At 37.6% G+C, this 26,647-nt stretch overlaps 1 protein-coding gene across 2 annotated transcripts in view; it reads left to right on the top strand.

Annotated features, from left to right (window-relative positions):
- Positions 1-26,647, top strand: part of MAK (male germ cell associated kinase) — a 46,261-nt gene that overhangs the window by 3,065 nt on the left and 16,549 nt on the right. For both annotated transcript variants that reach the window (XM_016204180.2, XM_016204178.2), the window contains exons 3-9: positions 260-381; positions 2,697-2,776; positions 3,580-3,712; positions 13,123-13,294; positions 14,272-14,439; positions 18,346-18,657; positions 22,744-22,913. In XM_016204180.2, the coding sequence (XP_016059666.2) occupies positions 260-381; positions 2,697-2,776; positions 3,580-3,712; positions 13,123-13,294; positions 14,272-14,439; positions 18,346-18,657; positions 22,744-22,913 (1,157 nt within the window). The remainder of the gene's footprint in view (positions 1-259; positions 382-2,696; positions 2,777-3,579; positions 3,713-13,122; positions 13,295-14,271; positions 14,440-18,345; positions 18,658-22,743; positions 22,914-26,647) is intronic.

Below are 26,647 nucleotides of genomic sequence, written 5' to 3' on the forward strand. Positions count from 1 at the left end.
TTGAAATGCTTGGTAGCTGTTGTTGACTTGGCTTATTTTTATACTTACATTCATTACCTAAAACAATTTACTGCTTACTTTAAATAGGTGTTCTAAGATGTTTTTAGACATGTAAATATTGTAGATAGTAAAATTAATTCATTAATGAATTCAGAAGAAATGGAATATTACTTAAGATAATTATCATACTCAGCATTGATGAGATTTTGCCAACTCCTATAACTTGGCTGTAAGAATGTTAATACTTGCTATGTTGCAGTCTCTGAAGAAACTTAATCATGCCAACGTGATTAAACTAAAAGAAGTTATCAGAGAAAATGACCATCTTTATTTTATATTTGAATATATGAAAGAAAACCTCTATCAATTAATGAAAGACAGGTATGACTGTATTTTATGAAAATTGTATTTTCCCCTATTATCTCCTCCATAGTCCAGATCCCTTTAATATGTCACTCTTTACAATACAGTATACAGATTTATCTCTCCAAGAGGTGGATTTAAATAAATTAGTTGTCTTCATCAAAGGATATCTAACTGAAAAACTAGCTATGACATAGCCACCATTTTTCTGCTGTAATCTCTTAAAAGTCAAAATAAATATTTCATATAAACACACATTTCTTTGTTTTGTTAATCCTCTCCAGAGGATATTTTTTGCATTCATATTTAAAGAGAGTGGAATGGGGGGCGGGGAGAGAGAGAAAAACATTGATGTTAAAGAAACACATCAATTGGTTGCCTCCCCCGCATGCGCCCAGACCTGGGTGGGGATTGAACCTGCAACCCAGGTGTGTGCCCTTGTCCGGGAATGGAACCCGAGATACTTTGGTGGGCAGGCCACCACTCTAACCAATGAGCAACACCAGCCAGGGCTAACCACACATTTTTTGAAACAAAAATTTCTAATTTAATACTCAGTAATGAAGCTGGCCTTTGGCTAAAGTCGAGAAAATTATCTTCACTGTGCTCCCAGGCATCTTGTGAAAGGTTAGTGAAAAAATGGAGAGGGAACAAGGCAGCTTTCTGAAAAGGATCTAAAACGCTTTAACTTAATGAGGATGCCGAAGTGAAGGGTAAAGCTCACGGCGATACCCATCCAGGAGATCCTCATTTTTGTTTTTAAAATGTGAACAGGATCTAAAGAGGGAGGCCTCAGTCATCTGCCCAGGGCTCGGGGAGGTTGGAGGTAGCTGCCTGTGAGATTTATGTCCAAAATTTGTCTGCTTTTAAAGCCAGAGGTGAACAAATTTCTTCAAATAGTTTAGAAATCAGTTTCCCTACAGAATTATGTTGATTCCTCTCTGTATTTCTTTCATACACACACATACTCAAGGCCTCAGGATGGTGAGTGAATTTTTCTTTAATATTTTTCCTTCTTTCAAAAAAATACGTATTGAATGCCTGTGATATTCCAGGCTGATGGCATTATCACATTAATAGCAGTTGAAATAAAAGGTTTCTACCTCCCAAATCAGTGTTTATTTTCTAGAGTTCTCTCTAGCCCTTCTACACAGGCATGCATGCTTTTTGCATAATTTGTAATTTTAGTGTTGATACATAAGTTGCAAACACTTGAATAAACATTCTAAATTAATCCAATCAATCATGCTGAACTAAAGATGTTAGAAAATGTTGAAATTATGCTAAAGTTGAAAAGCTTAAAATGATTGCTTCCAAAAGATGGTATGGCTTCAGGGTCAAAGAAGAATTAATTCAGGGTCAAAGCATTAATGTTGATCATATTAATTTGTGGCATGCTATTAATATTTGTGAGCCTTAATTTAACCTTTATTTGGATCTTTCTTTGGGCCTTGTGTAAATACCATATGAAGCTGCACAGTCCAATGCTGTAGCTACTAGTCACATGTGGCCATTTTGAAGTGTGGCTAGTCTGGATTGAACTATAAATGGAAAATAAATTACACATCAGATTTTGAAAACTTGGTACAAAAAAAGAATATAAATTCATTAGTAACTTTTTTATATTGATTGCATGTTAAAATAATATTTTGTATATATTGGGTTAAATAAAACATTGTTAAATGCATAAGTGGTTCTCATTTGTGGCTCGATAGATTTTTATTGGATAGTACCAATGCGCACTGTACAACTGAAGGAGTGATGCCCTTCAAACTCTTAAAGTCTACATACATGCTACAGATTTGCCCACTTGGCTTATCTGATAGTTATTAGTTTTCTAATTTTAGAATTTAGCTATGGAATTTAGCTATTTGAGGTTTTTGTTGCTTTTTGTTAATCCTCACCTGAGGATATTTTTTCCATTGCTTTTTCAGAGAGAGTAGAAGGGAGGGAGGGGGAGAGGGAGAGAGAGAGAAACATCGATGCGAGAGAGACACATTGACTGGTTGCCTCCCGCACTCGTCCAGCCAGGTTGGCAGAATGGTGAGCCCGCAACTGAAGTACGTGCCTTTGATGGGCAATCAACACTCTAACCTCCAAGCCACACCGGCGAGGGCACTGAGTTTTTACCACCCAGCAAAATAAAAACAGTTCTAATTTTCACTTTTTAAATGTATGACCTTTAGCACTATGAAACCATAAATCATACCTTTCGCCAGTATCATGAGGCCAACAGGGGCTCCAAGGAAGGAGGAGCCTTCTTATTTCTTTTGGTTGGTTGGTTGGTTGGTTAGCAATGTTACCTGATGGTTTATTTGTTCATGTCTTCACAGAAACAAGTTGTTCCCTGAGTCAGTCATCAGAAATATTATGTATCAAATATTGCAAGGACTGGCTTTTATCCATAAACATGGTAGGTTTCTTTTAAGTGTCATTTCTCTGCCTCTTTAGATTATTGTCAAGGTCATGCACAGGAATTGTATATAAACTGTTAAATAATGTTATATTTGAATAACTGCAATTTTGGAGTATGTGCCTCATTTTTATTGGGCTGCCTTTTAGCTTCCATAACTAACCATTTATTTTATATATTGATTGGTAAATAAGCATTATAATTGTGTTTTTTCAATAAAGCAGCTCCCAGGGAAGAACTGAGCTGTTAAATAAAATAATTTTAAATTAAGAAATTGGTTAAAATGTGTAGAGTTCCATTTTGTTTAAACAGATTTTTCAAATAAGGATTATACTCAAGGAATCTCATGTTAAATGTGACAGAGCAGTAGTAAAAACAGCTGTATCGACTTTTAAGCCTGATTACACACCCCCCTCAAGCTTTATTGGGCTACTTCTCTCTGGGCCTCAACCTGCTCATCTATTATACAACAGTGATCAGAATACCTCCTTAAGATTATTTTGAAAAGTAATGGATATTATCATAATGTGGCAGTATCTAGCCCAGTGCCTGAATTTACTGGATTCACAAATAGAAATACATTTTATTCTTAATGACCTTATATACTGTGTGTGCTTTCTTGCCAAATTATTTTGAAAGCAGAGCCTTCACCTCCCATCACTTTTTAGACAATAAACATGGTTCCCCCGCCCCACAAGTTCACATTCCTAGTTATAACAGAGAGGTTCAGTTCTATTTTGTTTATAAATCAAATATGTTTAAACATGATAATTTATTATTGTTTTTCTTCTTTATATTACCAGGTTTTTTTCATAGGGATATGAAACCAGAAAACTTGCTTTGTATGGGTCCAGAACTTGTGAAAATTGCTGATTTTGGACTTGCAAGAGAATTAAGATCACAGCCGCCATATACTGATTATGTATCTACCCGATGGTGAGTAGTTTTATGCAACTCTCCAGAGGCATATGTCTAGGTGGAAGTTTTCCTCCAACAGACTGTGACATATCATTCTGGAGGTTCCATATCCAGTGTTTAAAACCAAGTGTAGAAGTGACTTTGTATTCTTTGTAGAAAAAAGATTGGTTCAGACTATACTAGTTTATCAAATAAGAGAAGGAAAAAGAATTTCATTCATTCATTCATTTGACAAATTTATTGAACACCTACTATGTGCCAGATACTATCTTAGGCACTGGGAACACAGAAGTGAACTAAACAGAAAAAAACACACCTGCCTCATACACAAATAAACAAGTTATAAATATCATGAATTACCAACAGAAAGACATAGCACGTTTTCATCAAAACACATGTAATAGTCTCTAACTGCAAACTACCTGCATAAACAAGTTATAAATATCATGAATTACCAACAGAAAGACATAACACATTTTCATCAAAACACATGTAATAGTCCCAAACTGCAAACTACCTGCATAAACAAGTTATAAATATCATGACTTACCAACAGAAAGACATAACACGTTTTCATCAAAACACATGTAATAGTCCCAAACTGCCAACTACCCGCATCATCAGTGGCATGATACATTCACCCAGTGAAATGCTTTACAGCAGTGAAAATGAAAGGTCTATGACTACATGCAACAATATGGACGAATCTTCCAGATACAATGTTGAGAGCAAGAGGCCATACTGGATGATCTCATTTATATAAAATGCAAAAATAGAGAAAACAAGTCTATGCTATTAAATAAGTCAGGATAGCAGTTACTGGTGGGGTGGGGTGGGGGTGGAGAGGGTAGTAGTGACTGGAAGAGTGCAGGAGAGGGGCCTCTGGGATGCCAGTAACATGAAGTTGCTTGATCTGGGTTCTGGGTACATGGATGTGTTTGGTTTGTGAAAACTCATCAGGCTGTACTCTTATAACGTACATTTTTCTGTGTGTGTAAGGGAAGAAAAGAGAGTGCTGCTGTTGTAAATAGAGGGTCCCGCTGAGAAGAGCCTGGGAGGACATGCCTGGGCAAGCAGGGGCTTTGCTGGGAGAGAACATGCTGAGGGTAAAGGCCTTGATACAGGAGCGCCAGTTGGATTCTGCAGAGCACAGAGTGAATATGGAGGGCGGTAGTTGGAAATGAGGTCAGACTGTTAAGGGGCAGCCAGGTCTCATGGGTCATGAAAGGACTCTAATGGCTCTTTAATCTGAGTGACTGGGGAGCCCTTGGAGGATTTTGAGAAGAGGTGTGACATGATCTGACATGTTTTAAAACTATCACTATGACCCTGGTGGGTTTGATTCTGGCCAAGGGCACATACCTCACTTGCAGGCTCCACCCCAGTTGGGACGTGAGCAGGAGGCAACCAATCTATGTACCTCCCTCATGTCCATGTTTCTCTCTCCCTCCCTCCCCCCTTCCACTCTCTCTGAGAAAACAATAGAAAAAATATCCTCAGGGGAGGATTAAAAAAAAAGTATCACTTTGGCTGTTGTATTGAAAATAGATTTTAGAGGAGCAAGGGCAGAAGCAGGGAGACCAGGTAGGAGGCAGTTCTAATAATTGGAGAAGGAATGATAGTGGCTTGGATCTGGTGGCTGTGGAGGTGGGGAGAGGTGTAGGATGCTGGGTATGTTTTTAAAGTACAGCAAACATGAGTTCCTGATCAATCAGATGTGGGGGTATAATATAAGGGAGTCGAGACTCCAGGTTTTTCCCCTGAGCAACTGGAATGATGGAGTCAGCACTAATTGAGATAGGGAATGCTAGGGAGCTCTTGGTGGGGGCGGTGGGGGAAGCACAGTTTGGTTTTGGGTTGAGTGTATGTCTATGAGACAAACAAGAGGAGATGTCAAAGTAGACAGCTGGATCTGTGACCTGGAGTTTAGGGGAGAGGGCTGGGCTGAAGATGTAAAGTTAGAAGACCTTAGTGTTTAAAAGCACAAAACTGAATGAAATCAGTAAGGGAGCAAATGTAGTTAGAGAACAGAAGAGGTCTGAGGACTGAGCTGGATAGAGTAATCATATGCTCCCATTTGCCCAGGACAGTCTCAGCCAATGCCTGATTTTTTTCTTTTTATCAAATTTATTGGGATGATATTGGTTAATAAGATTATATAGGTCTCAGGTGTACATTTCTGTGATACATGATCTTCATATTGCATTGCACCACTCACAGTCAGATCTTCTTCTGTCACCATATATTTGACCCTCTTTACCCTTTACTGCTGCCCACCCCCTTCCCTCTGGTAACCACCATACTGTTGTCTGTATCTATGAATTTTTGTTCTCTCTTCATTTATTGCTTTCAGTTTTATATCTCACATGTGAGTGAAATCATATGGTTCTTAACTTTTTCTCTCACTTATTTCACTTAGCATGATATTCTCAAGGTCCTTCCATGCTGTCACAAATGGCAGTGTTTCATCTTTCCTTATGGCTAATATTCCATTGTATGTATGCACCACATCTTCTTTATTCAGCCAGCTCTGGAAGGACACTTTGGTAGTTTCCATGTCTTGGCCACCATGAAAAAATGCTGCAATGAACATAGGGGTATATATGTCTTTGCAAATAAATGTTTTCAAAAATTTCAGGTAGATATAGAGAAGAGGGGTTGCTGGGTCATATGGTAACATGTCTATTCTTAATTTTCTGAGGAGCCTCCATACTGTTTTGCATAGTGGCTGTACCAGTCTACATTCCCCCCAGCAGTGAATGAGGGCTCCCTTTTCTCCACAGCCTCTCTAACACTTGCCATTACTTGTCTTGTTGATAACAGCCACTCTCACAGGTGTGAGGTGGTATCTCATTGTAGTTTTGATTTGCATTTCCCTAACAGCTTGTGAAGTTGAGCATCTTTTCATATACCTGTTGGCTATTTGTATGTTTTCTTGGGAGAAGTGTCTGTTCAGGTCCTCTGCCCATTTTTTAATTGGATTGTTTGGTTGTTTGGTGTTGAGTTGTATGAGTTCTCTATATATTTTGGATATTAACCCCTTGTTGGAGCTGTTGTTTGCAAATATCTTCTCCCAGTTGGTTGCCTTTTTTTTTGTTGTCAGTTTCTTTTGCTGTGCAGAAGCTTTTTAGTTTTATATAGTCCCATTTATCTATTTTTGCCTTTATTTCCCTTGCCTTTGGGGTCAAATTCTTTATATAGAAAACCCTAAAGACTCGACCAAAAAACTATTAGAAACAATAAATAAATACAGTAAAGTTCAGGTTACAAAATCAGTATATAAAAATCCACTACTAACAATGAAATATCAGGAAAAGAAATGAAACAAAAACAATTCATTTTGCAATTGCAACAATAACAACAAAAATTACCTAGGAATAAACTTAACAAGGATGTGAAGGACTTGTATACTGAAAACTGGAAAGCATTATTAAAAGAAATTTTTAAAAGACACAATGATATGGAAAGATATTTTGTGTTCATGGAGTAGAAGAATCAACATAAAATGTCCATATTACCCAGAGCAATATACAGTTTTAATGCAATCCCCATCAAAATCCCAATGACATTTTTAAAAGAAATAGAACAAAAAATCATCAGACTTGCATGGAACCACCAAAGACCTCGAATAGCCAAAGTAATCCTGAGAAAAAAGAGTGAAGCTGGAGGTATCACACTCCCTGACTTCAAGTTATACTACAGAGCTACGATGATCAAAACAGCATGGTATTGGCAGGAAAACAGATACACAGGCAAATGGAACACAATTGAGAGCCCAGAAATAAACCCACATGTATATGGGCAAATAATTTTCAACAAAGGAGCCAAAAACATACAATGAAGAAAAGAAAGCCTCTTCAATAAATGGTGCTGGGAAAATTGGAAAGCCACATGCAAAAGAATGAAACTAGACTGCTGTTTGTCCCAATATGTAAAAGTTAACTTGAAATGGATCAAAGACCAAAATATAAGATCTGAAACAATAAATTATGTAGAAGAAAACATAGGTTCTAAACTTATGGACCTTGTTCCCAGAGGGCCAACGCCTGTTATCAGTAGTTTCATTCAGATGAGTCGGGACAGATCTGAGACCTCCACTGTGTGCTGCCTGCTTTCCCTGTGGTCTTACCTGGTAATGTGAACAGTGAATGATGAACCAAGTTCACACCTTAACACATGGCTAATTTGGAGATTTCCTGTCCCTTTATTCAAACTTCTCCTGAAGCAGTATAACAAAATGTAATTAGATAGGAGTGGTCCTCAGCCAACCAGCTCATCTTGGATGCTAGCAGTAGTAGTATTTGATATTGTTCCCCTGCCAGGCACATGGCATACAAACCACTTGTTTGATGGTCTTTGCCATACCTTTGTGATGCAGTTGGTGGGATTGTGGCACACAGGAAATTATAGGTTAGGTGTCCAGGAAATACGTGTGGGAAATAAACACTCAGCAGGGTATTAGTAGGGCATATAGAAAGTGGTCTGAATACCCATTTTATAGCGATCATTACATAGTATAAATCTACAACTATTTTGCTGTTTGGTGTTACGAGTTGACTTGTACTGCCCCAGAAAAGGTATGCTGAAGTCCTAGCCCTCAGCACCTGTGCATGTGACCTGATTTGGAAATAGCTTTTTTGCAGATGTAATCAAGTTAAGATGAGGTCATGAGGGTTGGCCCTAATCCAGTGTGACTAGTGTCCTTATAAGAAAAGAAGAAACACAGAGGCACACATAGGGGAAAGATACGTGAAGACATACAGGGAGAGTGTCATGTGACGATGGAGGCAGAGATTGGAATGATGCAGCTAAAAGCCAAGGAACACCGAGGATTGCTGGTAACGCCAGCAGCTAGGAGAAAGGCCCAGGACAGGTTCTTCTGTAGAGCCTTCAGAATGAGCAGGCCCTACCAACACTTTGCTGCAGCCTCCAGAACTGGGCGACATTAAGTTTTGGTTGGTTTAAACCAGCAATTTTTAACTGGAGTGCTGCAAGAATTTTTAAAACATGCAATACCTGACTATTAGGACACTATTAGGGCACTTTTCTCTTAGGTTGTCTAATAAAAAAATGACAACAACCAACACAATAATAGCTGTCTGGTGTGAATGAATCAAAATTGTACCTTTTTTTTTTTTTGTCAGATTGGCAAAAATATTTTTTGGTGTGCCACAGAATTTTAGTAACTAGTTTATATGCCATGAGATGAAAAAAGTTGAAAATTGCTGGTTTATACCATCCAGTTTGTGACACTTTGTTACAGCAGCCCTAGGTAACTGATACATTTGGTAATGCTTTTAAAAAAATTATTTTGCAATGAACTCTAAAAGTAAAAAATGCATATTTAGTGGAAAATTAAGTATTTTTCTGGTTCTCAAGAGATATTGCTGATGAACTTACATAAAGTGTTTGTTGGCATCTGCTGTCCACCACAGGAGCCGTAAGTCACTGACCAGGTGAAAACCAGAACACAGTTTGCCAAAGCAGCACCAGCATTTAAAAACAAATTAGTAGCTATTTTAGGAAGACTCCAAAGGCAGCCATTAGCAAGTACATCTGTAGAAGATGAGTTTACACTTGACTCTATGAAGCACTGCTTTTCATTTAGATGAAATCAATATTCTAAATTTCACTCTTTTTTAATTCCAAGTTTTCTCTTTTATTTTTATTTTTTATTGAATTTGTTGGGGTGACATTGGTTAACAAAATTATATCGGTTTCAGGCGTACAATTCTATAATACACATCTGTATATTGTATGGTGTGTTCCTCACCCCAAGTCAAGTCTCCTTCCATCACCATTTATCCCCCTTTACCCTCTCCTTCCTCCGCCACCCCCCTTCCCTCTGGTAATCACCATACTCTTGTCTGTCTATGAAGTTTTTTGTTTTTTCTTAATCCCTTCACCTTTTTCACCTAGCCCCCCTCCGCCTCCCCTCTGACAGCTGTCAGTCAGTTCTCTGTATCTGAGTCTGTTTCTATTTTGTTAGTTTATTTTGTTCATTAGATTCCACATATAGGTGAAATCGTTTGGTACTGCTCTATCTCTGACTCTTTATTTTACTTAATGTAATAATCTCCGGGTCCATCCATGCTGTGGCAAAAGGTAAGAGCTCCTTCTTTTTTTTTTAAGGCCGAGTAGTACTCCGTGGTGTGAATGTCCCACAGCTCTTTTATCCACTCAGCTACTGATGGCCACTTGGGCTGCTTCCAAATCTTGGCTATTGTAAATAATGCTGCAGTGAACATAGGGAGGGGTGCATATATTTTTTCAAATTAATATTTCATTTATTTCTGCTCTGATCTTTATTATTTCATTTTTTCTACTCACTTTGGGCTTTGTTTGCTGTTCTTTTCCCAAGTTTTCTTATGCAAGTATGAAAAGTAAAGTGATTGCCTATGAATGGATAGGCTTCCTTAGCAGAGGAAGAACGTCACAATTAAACAATGACAGTTTTAAATGAGTGTCTTTGCATGCTTCAAAGAGAAAAATTAGTTGTTTTTTTTAAATATATCTTTATTGATTTCAGAGAGAGGAAAGGAGGGGGAGAGAGAGAAATAGAAACATCAATGATAGAGAGTCATTGATCAGCTGCCTAGCCCGCAACCTGAGCATGTTCCTTGATTGGGAATCGAACCCTGATCTCCTGGATCCTAGGTCGATGCTCAACCGCTGAGCCACGCCCGGCCGGGCAAAAAATTAGTTATTTCTAATAATGGTATGTTTTTGGGGTTTTTTTTCATTGCAATTCACAGAATCAAAAGTAAAGTTTCTGGAAGTTCTTTCTGAAAACGGTGAAATGTCTGACATTACTGTGAATGCTATTGTAATTTAAGTTCAGTGTTGAAGATAAGTTAGTTTTTGCAGTGATGATACAAATGCAAGTTTTAGCGGCGCACAGCATCATAAAACCAGTGTCCTTTATAGATTAAGAAACCTAGAACGATTGCAAGTCTGTTTTATAACTGCATCCCAGTAAGCTCCCCACCCTCGTTTTTCTTAATATATCAGATGGCACTTATTTCCATAAGCAGTTAAATGTGATTTCGACCAATAAAAATGCAAGTTGTAGTTGTCAGAATTTTCCATTTACACACACACGCGCACACACACACACACACACACACAGTTACGGAGCTACAGATTTTTATGATGACATTGGTGTTGACTTCAAAAATACTTGAGCGCAGCATGTGCTTTCTCTCTTTGCTGTCACTCAAATTTTAGAATTTTGTGAGCCTTTGAAAAATTACTTTGAAAATCAGTTTAAGTGATTTATGGTGGTATCTGGCTTCTTTGTAAACAAGTCCTCTATACTATGGCTGCATTTTGTTCCAAATCACTTGGAAATCTTCAGCCAGAATTTTTGATAAATGGAGCATCAAAACCCAAAGGTTTTGAAATTTATAGCAGATTGTAATTATTGAAAATAAAGTTTGCAAACATGAAGACAAGGATTTTTATTTTTATCCCTACAAATGCAAAGGAGGAATTGAACAAAGTAAATGACTAGAGCTCAAACCGTGTACTAGTTTTATTTTTTTAACATATAATTAGGTTTAGAATATCTCTTATTGCAGGAAGAATCTTTTGAAGGAGCTTCTATTTTCAACTGGGTAAATTTAGGTTCTATACTGAAATGGAATGAAATTAAGAAGACTTGTTTTCAGTATCTAAATTGGGCAGAACATTCAAAACAATTTTTGTCTCATAAAAATATTTGTCAAAGCAGATAACAAATGTTGTCAAGATGTGGTGAAATTGGAACCCTCATACACTGCTGGTGGGAATGTAAAATTGTACAAAACAGTCTGGCATCTGGCAGTTCCTCAATGGTTAAATGTCTAGTTACCATGTGATTGCTCCAGCAATTCCACACCCAAGAAAAGTTAAAACACTCATCCACACGAAGACTTGTACGTGAATGTTCACAAGAGCAATATTCACAATAGCCAAAAAGTGGAAACAACCCAAATGTCCATCAGCTGATGAATGTATAAACAAAATGTGGTATGTTCATACAATGGACTATTATTCGGCATTTATTTTTTTTATAGAGTACAGACCTCATTCACTTTTTTCCTCTTTATTGAATTTATTGGGGTGACACTGGTTAACAAAATTATACATGTTTTAGGTGCACAATTCTGCAACACATCATCTGTACACTGTATTATGTGTTCACCACCCCAGGTTATTATTTAAAAGGATGAAGTACTGATACATGCTACAATATGAATGAACCCTGAAAACATATTAAATGAAAGAAACCAGTCACAAAGGACTAGAGTATATGCTTCTGTTCTATGAAATGTCCACAACAGGTAAATAGGTTAATCTAAAGAGAGAAAATAAGTTGGCACTGGCAGCATAGGGGGTATTGGAGAGGTGTGGGCTTTCTTTTCGGGATAATGAAAATAATTGATTGTGAGGATACATAAGTCTGTGAATATACTTAAAGTCATTGCATCATATGCTTTTAAACAGATGAATCGTATATTATATGAATTTCATCTCAATAAAGCTGTCAAAGAAAGGTACTCTGAATGGAAGCGAAAGGCAATACTGCAAAACATTTGGGCTGAAATAGTTACACATTTCAATGCTGAAGAGTTAGAATTGAGATTATCCTCCACCAGGAACCTTTGCCCTTATAGAATATTTTTATCAATTAAAAATATTGTGTCCTGACCAGCATGGCTCAGTTTCTGAGCGTCGACCTATGACCCAGAAGGTCACAGTTTGATTACAGGTCAGGACACATGCCTGGGCTGTGGGCTTGATCCCCGGGGGGGGGGGGGGGGAGGGGGGTGCAGGAGGCAGCCAATCAATGACTCTCTCTCATTCTTGATGTTTCTATCTCTCCCTCCCTCTCCTTTCCTCTCTCTGAAATCAATAAAAACATATTTTTAAAAATACATTGTGAATTGAGGAAATTGGGTCCGTTGAAGGAATCAGCACTTTCAAACTGATAAGCAAAAAGAAAGAAAAAAACCCCACTACTCAGGGATAATCCTCATTAATTTTTTGTTTTCTATCTTTCATATGGATATATCATAGAGACAGTGCTTTGTAAAATTATACAACTGTTCCCTTTCAGAATATATCTACTTCCATTCAGAGCTCCCCCTTTTTATAAATATATCAGGTAGCACACTTCCATATTTATTCATTTGAGTTCCTATTGTAGGCTATTTGGATAATTCATTTACATTAGTCTCCAGCCCTACTAATTGTTTGGGGTCTGGGAAAATGTGTGATGTCCAGTTTAAGCCCAGCACAGTATGCAAATACCTGATGCACAGAAGGCACTTAATACCTATTCCATGCTTGAAAAGCTTGACCAAACCAGAGAATCCTACTGCCACTCCATCTTCAAAACCACAATCAAATAGTGTTTCATTTTGTTCTCTCTTCCGTTTTCACAGGTATCGTGCTCCTGAAGTTTTATTAAGATCTACAGTTTATAGCTCTCCCATTGACGTGTGGGCTGTTGGGAGTATAATGGCTGAACTGTATACATTAAGACCGCTTTTCCCAGGGACAAGTGAGGTTGATGAAATCTTTAAAATTTGCCAAGTTTTAGGGACTCCAAAAAAAGTAAGTATTCTTGTCCTTAAGTTGTTATAACTTGATTATAACTTTTGCCTCACTATCTGATATTTTTATTTTCAAATAGGCTTATGACTTACTTAATGGTTAATTTTCTTATCATTCTTCATTTTCCTTAAATTGGGGGGGGATGAGCACTATAAGAAGCCAGAATCCCACCAGAATGAAGTAAAAAGGTGGCTGCCTTTGTTTAAGAACCAACAGGAAAATGCTCTCTATATAGAATTCTATATATTTAACTTGGGAATGATGACCAGCTGACAACTACATAGACATCCTTGCTTAGACTCTCCTACTTGCTCTGTGAATTTCCATTGGCATCAACTCATTACCCCACGTGTCCTGGATCTTATTTTCTCTTAACCTTTCCTTGTTTCCTTTTATATACCTCTGCCATGGACATTTAACTTCTTGAACTGAATACTTTACAATTATCTATTTCATTCAGCTAGATCTTACTTTCTGGGATGTAGTTAGTAAGTTTAAGTATATATACTTACAACCTAATTAAAGTAGTATGTGCCTTGTGGTTAACAGTAGCTATTAAAGCTTTAAGATAATTATCCTTTCCCAGCTCTGTGCAATTTTTAACATTGGATGCAGTGTATAACATCTGATGAGGATCTTTGTCATTATCAGACACTTTGTAAACAGGTGTCCTTATTTGTTTAAAGTCCCCTGGGTGTTATCATTATCATCATCATCCAAATACTAGATAAGAGTTTAATAATTTGAAATTTATAAAAGTATTTTCTCATTTTTTTCGTAACTCTTAGTTCAATGTTCTTTCTATACTGTTTGTAGCACTGAGTTGTATATGTGGTCTGGTATTTCATCCTCACATTTATTTATACGAATCAACATTGAAATTTCCACATGTGAGTGATTTGTATATTATTACTGCATTTTTTAATTGATTGCTAATTTCTTTGTGCCCTCCCTGCACTTACATATTTCTTAAACAGAATGACTGGCCAGAAGGGTTCCAGCTTGCATCTGCGATGAATTTCCGTTTTCCCCAGTGTGTTCCTATAAACTTAAAAACTCTTATTCCCAATGCCAGCAATGAAGCTATTCAGCTTATGACTGAAATGTTGAATTGGGATCCAAAAAAAAGACCAACAGCAAGCCAGGTAAAATGAATCTCCCTGGTATACTTTTGCCAAATGTTGAGGATTTACAATTTCAGGGCTATTTTAGTTTGCAAAGATAAGTCTATGCTCAACCAGGGTTTACCAAGAAAATTAAGCCCTGAAGCCATAAGGCACCCAGTGTATATAATGAATTAATTTCTAGGCATCGAAGATCCTTGGGAAAATTGCAAAAATAACCACACCAGTGATTTTATGTGTTTTGTGGTTCAAATGAACAACACTATGAAGTTGAGGCTGAAAAGAATAAATCTCAAAAGATAAAAATTCATGCATATGACAGGCTAGTTAGGAAGAAGCTTGTCATGCTAGTAAAAAGGCTTCTGTCCAATCACAGGGTACGGTTGACTTTCCAGTGCTCCCCTCTGCGGTGGACTCTCATTCTTTCTCCCACGAGAGGGAAGCACGTGGCACTCATGCTCGGCTGCTTTAAGGCTACACCTTATACTGTATCTCAAGTCTCGTGTTCTTTAAAACACCATGGTTTTTAAAGTAAAAACATGGGCTTTAATTTAAAGTGCTTAAATTAAAATGTCATATTAAGATTATTGTATTCTTATTATTAATTAAATATAAGTTCAGTATTAAAATTACCAAAACATTATTTGAGTTTTTAAAAATTTAACTTGAGAAAATGTTTTCTAAAGGTAATCTGGAGGAACAAATGAGAAAGAATAGTCAAGACAGGTTTGCACAAAAATAAGTAATTGGAAGGTGGTGGGAGGGGGGACAGCTTGCCCTATCAAATATAAAGCAGTCTGTAAAGTGGTGATAATGACAACAGTGAAGGTACCAGCATAAGAATTGACAAATAGCTCAGAGTGGCAAAGGCTGTAAGTCAGCAGAAGGTAAACATGGCATCACAGATTGGGGGAGGGAAACTGTTCAGTGACTGTTACTGGGACAGTTAATTAACTCTTAGGGGAAAAGTAAGTTTAGGTTTTACTTTTTACCATACTTTACAAGTAAATCACAGAAGAGTTTAAATATTGGGGGTGGCTAACTAATATCTGTAATATTTTAAACAAAAATAAAATTTAAAAAAAAAAGAACTAAAGAAAGTATGGGTGAATTTTTTATCTCAAGATAAGAAAAAGATGGGTATAAAAGTAATAGAAGAAAACCAAGGGAAAACTCAGAAGACATGATTATGAAAATGAAAATTTTTCTTATATAAAAATCTTAAAATTGAAAGATAAACAATTATTTTTGACAAACATGACAATGTATTTTCTAATGTTTCTAAACATCTATTATTTTAATAAAAGTCTTTAAAATTTACCTACAAAAGAAAAGTGAGCGTGAGACATGAAAAAAATCACAGAAAAAGAAATTTAAATTAAAAAAAAAAAATGTTTTAATGTGCGACCCTTATTCACTCATAAAATGCAAATGAAAATAAAATACTATTTTTTTTACCTATCAAATAAACAAAAAATAAAAATAGTTTAAAGGCTATTTCTTTAAGTACTAATGGAAAGCAGTTTTGCAGTGTATATAAAGAACCTTAAAAAACAATCAGAAAGTTGGGTAAAGATTTACGCCCAAAGATGTTCAAAGCTAATTAAAAACTGTCCATTAGAAGTACAGACCTAAATATTTTCAGGGGAACATTTAAAGTAGATACATCCTTAATATGGACTATTATGCCATCATTAAAAAAGAAAAACTTAAAATATAGTAACGATTTCATAGAATTCTCAAGCTCAAGGGCTAAGTGTAAAAGTAAGCTATATTATAAGTGTAATATGATTTTATTTTTAAAATGTAAATGTTATATAACTAGAAAGAAATACTGCTCAGAAAAACATTCAAATGTGAGCAGTAGTTTTCTCTTGGTGTTGGCATTAGAGATGATTTTAATTTCTTCTTGACAACTTTCTGTACATTACTTATTCTATGCAATGATCAAATATTCCCTTAATAAACAGGAAAAAATAAATTACTTTTTCAAAAGATTCTCTTGAAGGCTAGTAGCTGGTATCGTAAAGACAAAAAGTTGTTAGAGATGAAGCTTTGAAATTACAAAACACATTCATAAAAGTTCTAGCTCCAAAAGATACACCGTTAATTTAGGAGTATTTACATGTTGTAAAACCTCAATATAATGGACTAATTTAGGTGAAGGGATGTCCATTAAAGCAGAAAGTTCATTATATAATAAAGTAGGTTTTCTAACTGTGTATGTTAGAAAATGGACAAATTAGTTTACCTATTTTTACTTATGTAGACATGTTTGTGTAATTAAAATTAAGTACGTATGACAAGTTTATTTCACAGAAAAGTTTTCTATACATATTACAGTAATTTTACATTTATACTGAGTGGGTCTAGTAAATGCGTGCATTCACTGAGAGTAAACAAATGGACGCGGCTGGGGCAGGGCTTAGCGCGGGCGGGAAGGTCGGCCTGCACACGCTAAAACTGCCGCAGAAAGTCACGCCTCACCCACAACAGAACCAGTTACCAATTATCCTGCCCCATGCGGTGTGATCACGTGCTAATCAGCCGCTGAGCATTGTTTACTAGCGATGACTCTTGGATTTAAATATGTAGACTGTAGTTGTAGATATGTAATATTTATTTATGTTGGCGAAATTACTACAGTTTTTTTTCCCCCCCAACATATGGCCTATTCCCTAAAATTTGTTAAAAATAACAGTGAGTTAATAACAAAAAAAACCCGTGTTAATTTAATTATAAGCAAATCTTGGTTAAAAGCATTTTAAAATTAACAAGGTGATCATTTTTATTAGTAGTTTTGTATGTTCTTCCCATAAATATCTTCTTTGCCAGTGGATTGATAAATATGCTTTAACATGGCCCGATTGGTGTGGCTCAGCGGTTGATCATTGACCCAGGCACCAAGAGGTCACTGGTTCAATCCCTGGTCAGGGCACACCCGGGTTGCCCGCTCCATCCCCAGTAGGGGTGTGCAGGAGGCAGCCAATCTTTGTTGATTCTCTCCCATTGATGTTTCTATCTCTCTCTCCTTTCCTCTCTCTCTAAAAAACAAATCAATAAAAACATATTTTAAAAAAATATATGCTTTAACATGTATGCATTTATAATCTGCTTTCTTAGAATTTTTTAATTGCCAGTAGGTTTGTTGTTATAGTTAGGCTAAGGGTAGTCCTCAATTTTTTTTTTTTTAATCCTCACAAGGATATTTTTCCATTGCTTTTAGGTAGAATGGAAAGGAGGGAGAAAGTGGGGAACAGAGAGAGACAGACAGACAGACAGACAGACAGACATCAATGTGAGAGTGCCACATTGATTGGTTGCCTCCTGCATGCACCCTGACCAGGCAGGGAGCAAACCCACAGCCCAGGTACGTGCCCTTGACCAGAAATCAAACCTGCAACCCTTTGGTGTTCATGCTGATGTTCTAACTACTGAGGCACACTGGTCTGGGCTGTAGACCTGAATTTTACATAATGTTATAGTTAATCATTTTAAAGAATCTACATAGAAGGTTTTCTAACTCATTTCTTAATGCCTTTTGGATGGACTCTAAACCATTATCAGTACCTAGCATTTTAGTTTGAATTGGTCACATCAAATTTAGCCAGTGCTTATAAGCTAGATTTTGTTTTCATATAAAATCTTAAATAGAATGGTGGTTTTGCCTGGATGTTAAAATTACAAGTGAGTTTTACATTTTTCCTGCTAACTTGTACTTTATTTCTCTTGAGAAATTTATTTCTCAAATCATTTTTTCCTGGCTATCTTTTTAAAGTCACCACATGGGGGAAACTGGTTGCTCTTTAAATCTTTGAAACACATCTAGGCCAGTGATATATGCCTAGCCCAGTGTCCAACAGTAGTTTATGTGCAATAAATTTAGGTGAAACCATTTTCCATCTGTTATTTCCATGCTTTTTATAGGCATTGAAACACCCGTATTTTCAAGTTGGTCAAGTATTAGGCCCTTCCTCACATCATCTGGAATCGAAACAGTCTTTACATAAGCAGGTGCAGCCACTAGAATCGAAGCCATCTGTAATTGGTCTAGAACCCAAGCCTCTGCCAGACATAAATGATCAGACTTCTGGACAGCCCCAGCCAAAATTCGGCCACCAGCCCCTACAGCCCATCCAGCTGCCACAGAACATGAGTGTCCAGCAAGCGCCAAAGCAGCAGAGCCAACAGAAAGAGCCTCAGACACTGTTTCCAAGTATTGTCAGGAACCTGCCGACTGTAAGTAGCCCATGATGCTTTCAGTGCAGTAGTTTGACTAGTTCAACTAGGATTCTGTTTTTAGGCATTCCTAAAAATGTCAGCAAAGATATAAAAGATTATTCTGTGTCAAAGCCCCTGCTTCCCCTGGCAGGAGCTTGGCATGGGATAAAATTCTAAGAAGAAAATCTCAGAATGAACGTAATAAACTTTGCATGCTATGGACTTTTCTTTAAGTTACTTAGATGTGGAACTCAAAGAATTGAAAAGAATCTGGGACAAAAGAGAGCTAATAAGGATTTTAATAGTAATTTTATACTGTTTTTCAATGTTAATGAACATGAACAGAATGTTTCTTTTTAAGTGTCAGGCATAATATAAAACTTCCTCTTCCCACTTCTTTTGTTCAGTTCAAGGAGCTTTTCAGGTGCCATGTGTTTTAACTGTCTCCTCAAGACGTATCCTGTACTCCCAAATGCATTGCATTATGGGGTTTTTAGAATGAAAGAGATCTTCAAGAACACTTTTTCTAATTCCTTACCCAGTCCTGCCGCCCTGATAGAAGTAAGCCCTGCCCCCAATAGCAGTAATCACATTCTAACATACTATCAATTACTTGCTTCTTGTGTGTATTGTTTATTATCTGGCTCTTCCTACTAGAATGTAAAGCTCCTTGAGGTCTATTTTGTTTATAATACAGACCCTTACATCATCTGCCCTTTTCTCTAGGAGAAACATCCTCTGTTCCCTCATGTGCTCCACATATGACAGCATCCATCAATGACTGAGTAACGTTTGGTTCCTGTGTACGAGGGAGCCTTTGAGTCCCCACACCATTGTGCTTCCCACTTAGAATGAGGCTGCCAGAACTAGGGGCAGGCAGCAGGTAGGGAGAGAAAAACAGGATGAGCCACCTCCAACAGCCCAGAACCATATGTTTGCTTGTGCCACCACGGGTTATATTTCTCTTTTTGTTTATTTTTCTTGGACGGCACATAGCAAATATTGACTAAGGCTGAGAGAGAAGAAAAGGAATTTGATATTTATTGAGTGGCTGCTGAGTGCCATGCACTCTGCTAGAGCCCCTAGTATACATTCACTAAGTTAAAGTACCCAATAACCTAGTCCTACATTTTTAAATAGCTAATAAGTTCCAGAGTTGGGATTGAGCATTTTATCAACTAAAATTCCTGAGTTTATTTTTTACAAGTGCTTCTGCTAAATCACATATTCTGTACCTTTCTTTGTGTATTTGATCTCTAGGATTCAAAAAATTGCAAGACCTTACTTTTACCTCTCAAATTGCTAATAAGTATTTTTAAACCTTATTTTTTGTTCTCAGTTTAACCATTCTCCCCAGCTTGTCACCAGCTATGGATTCGTTTAGTTGTTCAGTTTTTTTCTCCTGTGCTTTCATGAACAATGAGCCCTTGGGCAGGCCACTCAAACCTTCTAGATTGACACAGATCCATTAATCAGTACTCGGGGTCAGATTACTGAATTAAGTATTTGTCTTAGTCCCCTAGGGCTGCCATAACAAAATACCATAGACTGGGTGGCTTAAACAACAGAAACTTATTTTCTCACAGGTCTGGAGGCTGGGAAGTCAGTTATCAAGGTGCTAACCAGTTTGATTTCTGGTGAGGACCGTCTTCCTGGTTCGCAGACAGCACCTTCTCGCCTTGCCCTTACATGGCAGAGAGAAAGCAAGCTCTCTAAAGTCTCTTCTTATAAAGACACTAATCCCATCATGAGGGCCTCACCCTTAAGACCTAACATAATTCCAGATTGCCTCCTAAAGGCCCCATATCCAAATACCATTACAATGGAGTACAAAATTGGGGGGGACATATAAATTTCAACATATAAATTTGGGGGTTTGTCAACATGCAGTCCATAACAATATTGATCCATCCTTCTTTCTTTCATTGATAGCATGAAAGACCCTCTCACCTGCTGTGCTGAAGTCCACATAGACTACATGTATTCAGTGTTTGCTTTTTATGAAAATGGTGGCCTCTATGGTCTACCATTTTTTTTACTCTGCTCAAAAACATTCCCTTTAATAACTAATTTTAGAGTCTTTTTCCCTCATCCCATTCCAACCTTATTAATATGGAATTTGTAAAAACCCAGCTTTTACTTCATAAAAATTATTTATATTTGCCCCTTTCCAGTTTTTGCAGACATACAAGACTACTTGATATTAATGACATTGTTTAGCAGCATACAGCATCAGCTCCCTAAAACACAATTCGACTGAAATAAGAGTCTTGAACTCAGCTAAGTATAACCTTTGCTTGACTCTACTCATCTGGGGCTTTAAATCTTTTTATTCCCCTCAGTGTGGATCTCATGTTCTCTGGCAAGAAAACAGTAGTGTAATAGGATTTGGCAAATAACACTTTTTGTCACCCTCCATTGCTATGACACCATCAGCTTCAAGCAACAGCATATCCATTCTTTAAGCATCTTCTTGCTCCCAACCTAGCTGTATTTGCTGACCTTGTTTCCAAATTCCCGGATTTTCAACTACCTTTTGGATTTTTCAGTTTACATGTCCCCAAACCGCCCATGTAAATTTGAATAAAACCAACTCATTGTCGGCCCCAAGCCAGGTCTCCTTCCTCATTCCCTATTTCTGTTAAAAGAACCACCATTCTGAGATGATCAGGCTCAGGCTTTTAAAGTGTCTCTGTATCCACTAGGATCACATATAGTGGCTATGACAGAAGCCTGACCACTGTGGCTTAAACAATCAGGGGTTGCTTTTCTCTCATAAGAAGTCAGGTGGTAGGCAAGCCTGGGTGGGTGCTGCTTGTAATAGTAGCCAGCCTGCTTTTGTCTTCCTGTTCTACCACCCTTAGGAAGCAGCTTTTATTCCTATGGACACAAGATGATTGTTGCTCCTGTAGGGTTGCACCTGCCTTCTAGAAGGGGGAAGGGTGAAAGACACTGGCACATGCTAGCAGTCTAAAAATGTCTCTCCTGGAAGTCCCTCCCAATAGAATTGTGCTTACAGCTCACTAGTTAGATCATGTCACATGGCTACATATAGCTGCCAGGGAGGCTGGGATTTCAGCTGTTTTAACTGGGCATGTTGCTGCAGTGAACAAAATATTAGTAACAAAAAAGGGGAGGATGGCTGCTGGGTGGGCAGCTAGCAGGGTCTCCCACACTCTCCTTTGACCTCTGTGGAGATAGACATAAAGTCCAGACATTATATCCCTTGTTAATAGCAAATGTATTCTTTCCTGATCATTCCAAACTATGAATCTGTTGCCCTTGTCACTGCATGCCACTATAACTTTAAAGGCCTCCTATTTGAAGCCTGACCTTTCTGGCATGCTGCCTTTACACATCACTTTTTTTAACTCAAAAACATTCAGTGTTCTTCGTTACCCACAAGGTAGCTGCAGTTCTTAGGCAGACATTGAAGACCCTTCATAATGTAACATCCGTCTGTCTTTGCAACCCTGTTCTCCGCTACTTCAGTACAAACCACCTGCCTCTATAAACTTAGTCTCCCTTTTTCCCCTGAACAAACTTTGGCATTTTCCTGTTAAAAAGCCATACTTATACATGTCCTCTTCCAAACTAATGATAATAACAATAATAACAGCAGCAATAATACCTGACCTTTAGTAAGTCTTATGTGCTAGTCCGTACCCTAAGGACTTTCAATGTACTTTACTATTAAATTCATAAACACCAAGGTAGATAAATACTATATGTTCCCATTTAGGGAGGAGACTAAGGCTTTGAGAAGTTAAGTCACTTGCCCAAAGAGCCACAGCCAACACACATAGCAGTTTTCCAAATTATACATCAATGAAGAGTCAGTTTTGATCTTAAGTTTTCAAGTCTCCCTCCAAACAAAGTTCACAGAGATCGATCCCTTCTCTCAATTCCTGTCCTATTTTTAGCATGTGCTACCTCTGTTTTTAGTAATACTTTGAAATATATGCATATATATGTATGTTACTTCCTTAACTATATGGAAGGCTCCTTGAGAATGGGGACTTGTAGTATAAAATATAATAGTTTGTGCATTAAAGGCATTCAGCAAATGATTAAAGATGCTGATGACTTGATTTTCCACCACAGAAGCCAAGTGGCATGCTGGGGCATAAAAGCGGTAGGAGGCGTTGGGGTCAGACTGTGTTCAAGTCTGGAGATAGTTGTGAAGACTTGGACTGTGATTTTGGAACCTCTCATTCCAAGAAGCCAAGTATGAGTGTTTTCAGAGAAAAGAGGAGAAAAGATTCTCCTTTTCGGTAAGATTGCAGATTCCACCGGAAAGTATATTTTACCTTACCTTATTTACCATCAACCTTATTTTACTCCTTAAATATAAATGAATGTAGATATTAAAAGACAATAAGTAGCTTAAAACTAACATGCCTCTGAAAAGGTAAGACTTCGCTCCTCACAGTGATGATTCTCAGTATCAGTGGCCGAGTGTTGCAGGTGGGTGGAGGAAGGAGTCCTTGTTAAATTCTTAGTGTGCCCTCTTGAATTAGGATCAGTCGCCATTATTCCCATTTGAAATTCACATGCCTGTTTGCAGAAAGCAAAGCACACTCTGGTGCAGATTCAACTATTTGCTTGCTAGTCTAAACTTTTTTGATCATCTCCTGAACTTTTTCTGGAATTTTAATATCTTTAGTAGTTCCTTTTTTTTTATAAGTTGAATCATCATGAGTACATTATTCAACTTTGAGCTGAGGGTGGGTTAAGTTTTGGTGAATGTTTTGCAAAAACATCCCCCCCTCCCCGGAACAGAAGAGGAACAGGAAGAAAAGATGTGGCAATGAGTCAGGGAAATTTATCTAATAGCTGTTTGGTATTACATAGTGCAGAAATCTTCATTTTGGGGTACACATACCTCTGAAGGTACATGAAGACTCTCTAAAGGAGACACGTTTGGATAATTCTTTTTTTTTAAATTAATTTTTATTGATTTTAGAGAGAGAAAGGAAGGGAGAAAGAGAAACATGAATTTGTTGTTCACTTATTTATGCACTCACTGGTTGATTCTTGTATGTGCCCTGATTGGGGATCGAACCACAACCTTGGTGTATCAGGATGACACTCTAACCAATTGAGCTATCTGACCAGGGCCTGCTTGGATCATTCTTAGTCCATCAATTTCTAGATCCTTGTATCTAGATCCTCGAGTTCCACAGTACTCTTTCCTAAAATGCATGAGCTGGAGAATAAACCTGCTTAATTTACTTCCCACTTTGCCAGAGAATTACACCTCTCAGCCATTTCGGATCTTGCATGCATAAGGGGAAAGCCTGCATTACAAAAGGTATTTTAGTATGTGTCAGGAAGCATGGAGGTTCAGAACCCCTTGAAGGACCAGAGCCTAGTGATGATTTTTCTTTAAAATATACTAGAATGCTTTCTGAAACTTATCAGTGAGTTGCCTGCTGTGTCCCTGTTACTGGTAGAGGTGGAGCTCTTGGGGAGCCTTGGGAGCAGGAATTTCCTGAGGCCCCCATGGGAGGATGAGGCATCATGTAAAGCTTTATCGATGATGTAACATTAAGGGAGTTTCTCCCCCGTCCTGCCATGGAAAAGGTCCAGCCTTGTCTTCAACAGGGCTAAAATTAAAGACTCTCCAGAGTCTTCACTCCATATTAAAGCGCATTCCAGTCCAGCATCTGGCTAGGTTAGCCTGTATTCCCAGCTGTAGTCCATTGTGTGTGGGGCCCATATGGCCATAGGTGATGCAGCTGCTTAAAGCCACATGGAAGGCTAGCACATGGGTCACAAAGCAAGCGAGAAATGGGTGCAAGAGCGGGCAAGGAAGAGAGAGAATTCTTTGTCTGGGGATCATGTATTCCCAAATTTTCGTGGTTTTGCATTGGAGTCCACCCTCCTAGCCAGTAAGCTTTGTTCTCAGGTCAGACTGACAGGCAAGCACCTTCTTTGTGTCATCCCAATTTCACTGTGCATGCACCCGTCTTCCCCTTTGTTGGATGCCTTCCCCCAGTGATCTGCAGGGAAGGACCTGTGTTTCCCTGGGGAGTGTAAAGTTGCATCTTCCTGGTGAAGCTGCCCAGATGACCATGCTTAGAATGTCTGGCCTCCCTTTTGTTCTGTTTCTATTATTAATATTAATAAACTAGGTAGTTATGACAATAACAAAACTGATTTTTCAAAACCTATGGGTATAAATTACACATAATTTTTGAAGATTCTAAGTGTTTTATGGAATAAGGTAGTTAAAAACTTATCAAGTCATACCATGAAATACTCCAATTACAGTCAATCCTCACAATACACATATTTTTAAGTGTAATTGTAATGCCAACTGTGAGAGAGGGACAGTTTTAAGGTTATGAAGTAGTAAATCCTCGTAATATTTCATCTTATGGAATATTATTTACTGTTTTATCTTGCTATTAACAAGAAATAAAATTATTTAATTTATGATGAAAAATTATAGACTTCAACTTAAACATATACAAGGAGCTACATAGTTGTATGGGGTTTTTTAAAAACAATTCTTTGCATCTAGGAGCAAAAGATGTACCACTGGTGTAGAATGTAGATGACTTGAAAATTTTTCTTTTTAAACCCATGTCACTCTAGTCCCAGCTGAACTTTATCATATATAGGGCTGGGCAAAAGTAGGTTAATAATAATAATAAATAATACAATAATTAATAATAATACAAGAATTAACTTTTGCATACTCACAACTCTAAACCTACTTTTGCCCACCCCTATATTTTAGAGGTAGAAGATTAATTAATCAAAATCTACAGTTAAAATCAAGTTTGTAGTCTATATACTTGATTCTGACAAGGGGGCAATTGGTAAATTTCTTCAACATCAAATATTCCTTTTCTTTAGGGAAAAAACTATATAACTGACTTTTTAATGTATGTATTTCTTCTATTTTTAATTTTTCATATCTTTAAATTGCCTTATACACTTTAGACATGTAATAATTATTAATATACTACCATTAAGTACCTACCTAAACTTTATTTATAATTCTTATAATTCATTAAAAATATCTGCAGAATAGGACACTGAGCTTCAGATAGGTTAAATAAGTAGGTTGGCTCTGGCCAGTGTGGCCTCAGTTGGTTGGGTGTCATCATCCCATGCACCAAAAGGTTGCCGGTTCAATCCCTGGTCAGGGCACTTGCCTGGGTTTCTGGAAAGCTCAATGATCCCCGGTAGGGGGCGTGCAAGAGGCATCTGATGTTTCTCTCACATGGATGTTTCTCTCTTGATTTTTTCCTCTCCCTCCCTCTTTCTCAAAATCAATTTTTAAAATCTTAAATAAGTTGCCAAAGGGCAGATGAGGCTTAATTCGAATCCAGATCCTCTTCTGCACCACACTACCTCTTAAACAACAGGAGCTCAAATACTTGATGAGCTGAATGGACTCTGCTGTTCTCTGCTCAGTTTGTTGGGCAGCCTGGTCTTCCCCATAAAGAATCCAAAGTACCAAATACTGAAGTGTAAAACCTTTACTTAATGGTTATCTTCTTTTAGCTATTTATACTAATTTATATTTATTCTTGTATTCATACTCAGCATACATTTACTAAATACCTAGGTGGTATTAAGCAGAGGTATGAACATGATATAGTCGTCTTCTATCCATGAAATGTATAGCAGCAGAATTAAGACCTTCGAGTAACTATAACACAAGACAGTGTGTATTAAGGGCCACTAATGAGAGAGCTGCAGGGAGCTCCAAGAGTTATGTTTATGGGCAGACTACTTTGAGGAGTAGAGGAAGATCTTTTTAGTAAGCAGTTTTGAAATGAGTAGAATTTCAGCAATTGGCCTAACTACAGTGGGCTCGGGAAGGGAGAGAAGTCAAAAATAGGTGGGACTGTTTCTAATGAAGGGGGCCTACCTGTGTCTAGGGCTATCCCAAGTGGGCTGGGGTGGTCAGCAGGTCCAAGGGCCAGCCAAGTCAGTGTCAGTCTGCAAGGGAGTCCCAAACAACCTTACCGATTATACACTGTTTTAG

Source organism: Miniopterus natalensis, chromosome 9, assembly GCF_054644295.1.
Source record: "Miniopterus natalensis isolate mMinNat1 chromosome 9, mMinNat1.hap1, whole genome shotgun sequence".
Classification (NCBI taxonomy): Eukaryota; Metazoa; Chordata; class Mammalia; order Chiroptera; family Miniopteridae; genus Miniopterus; species Miniopterus natalensis.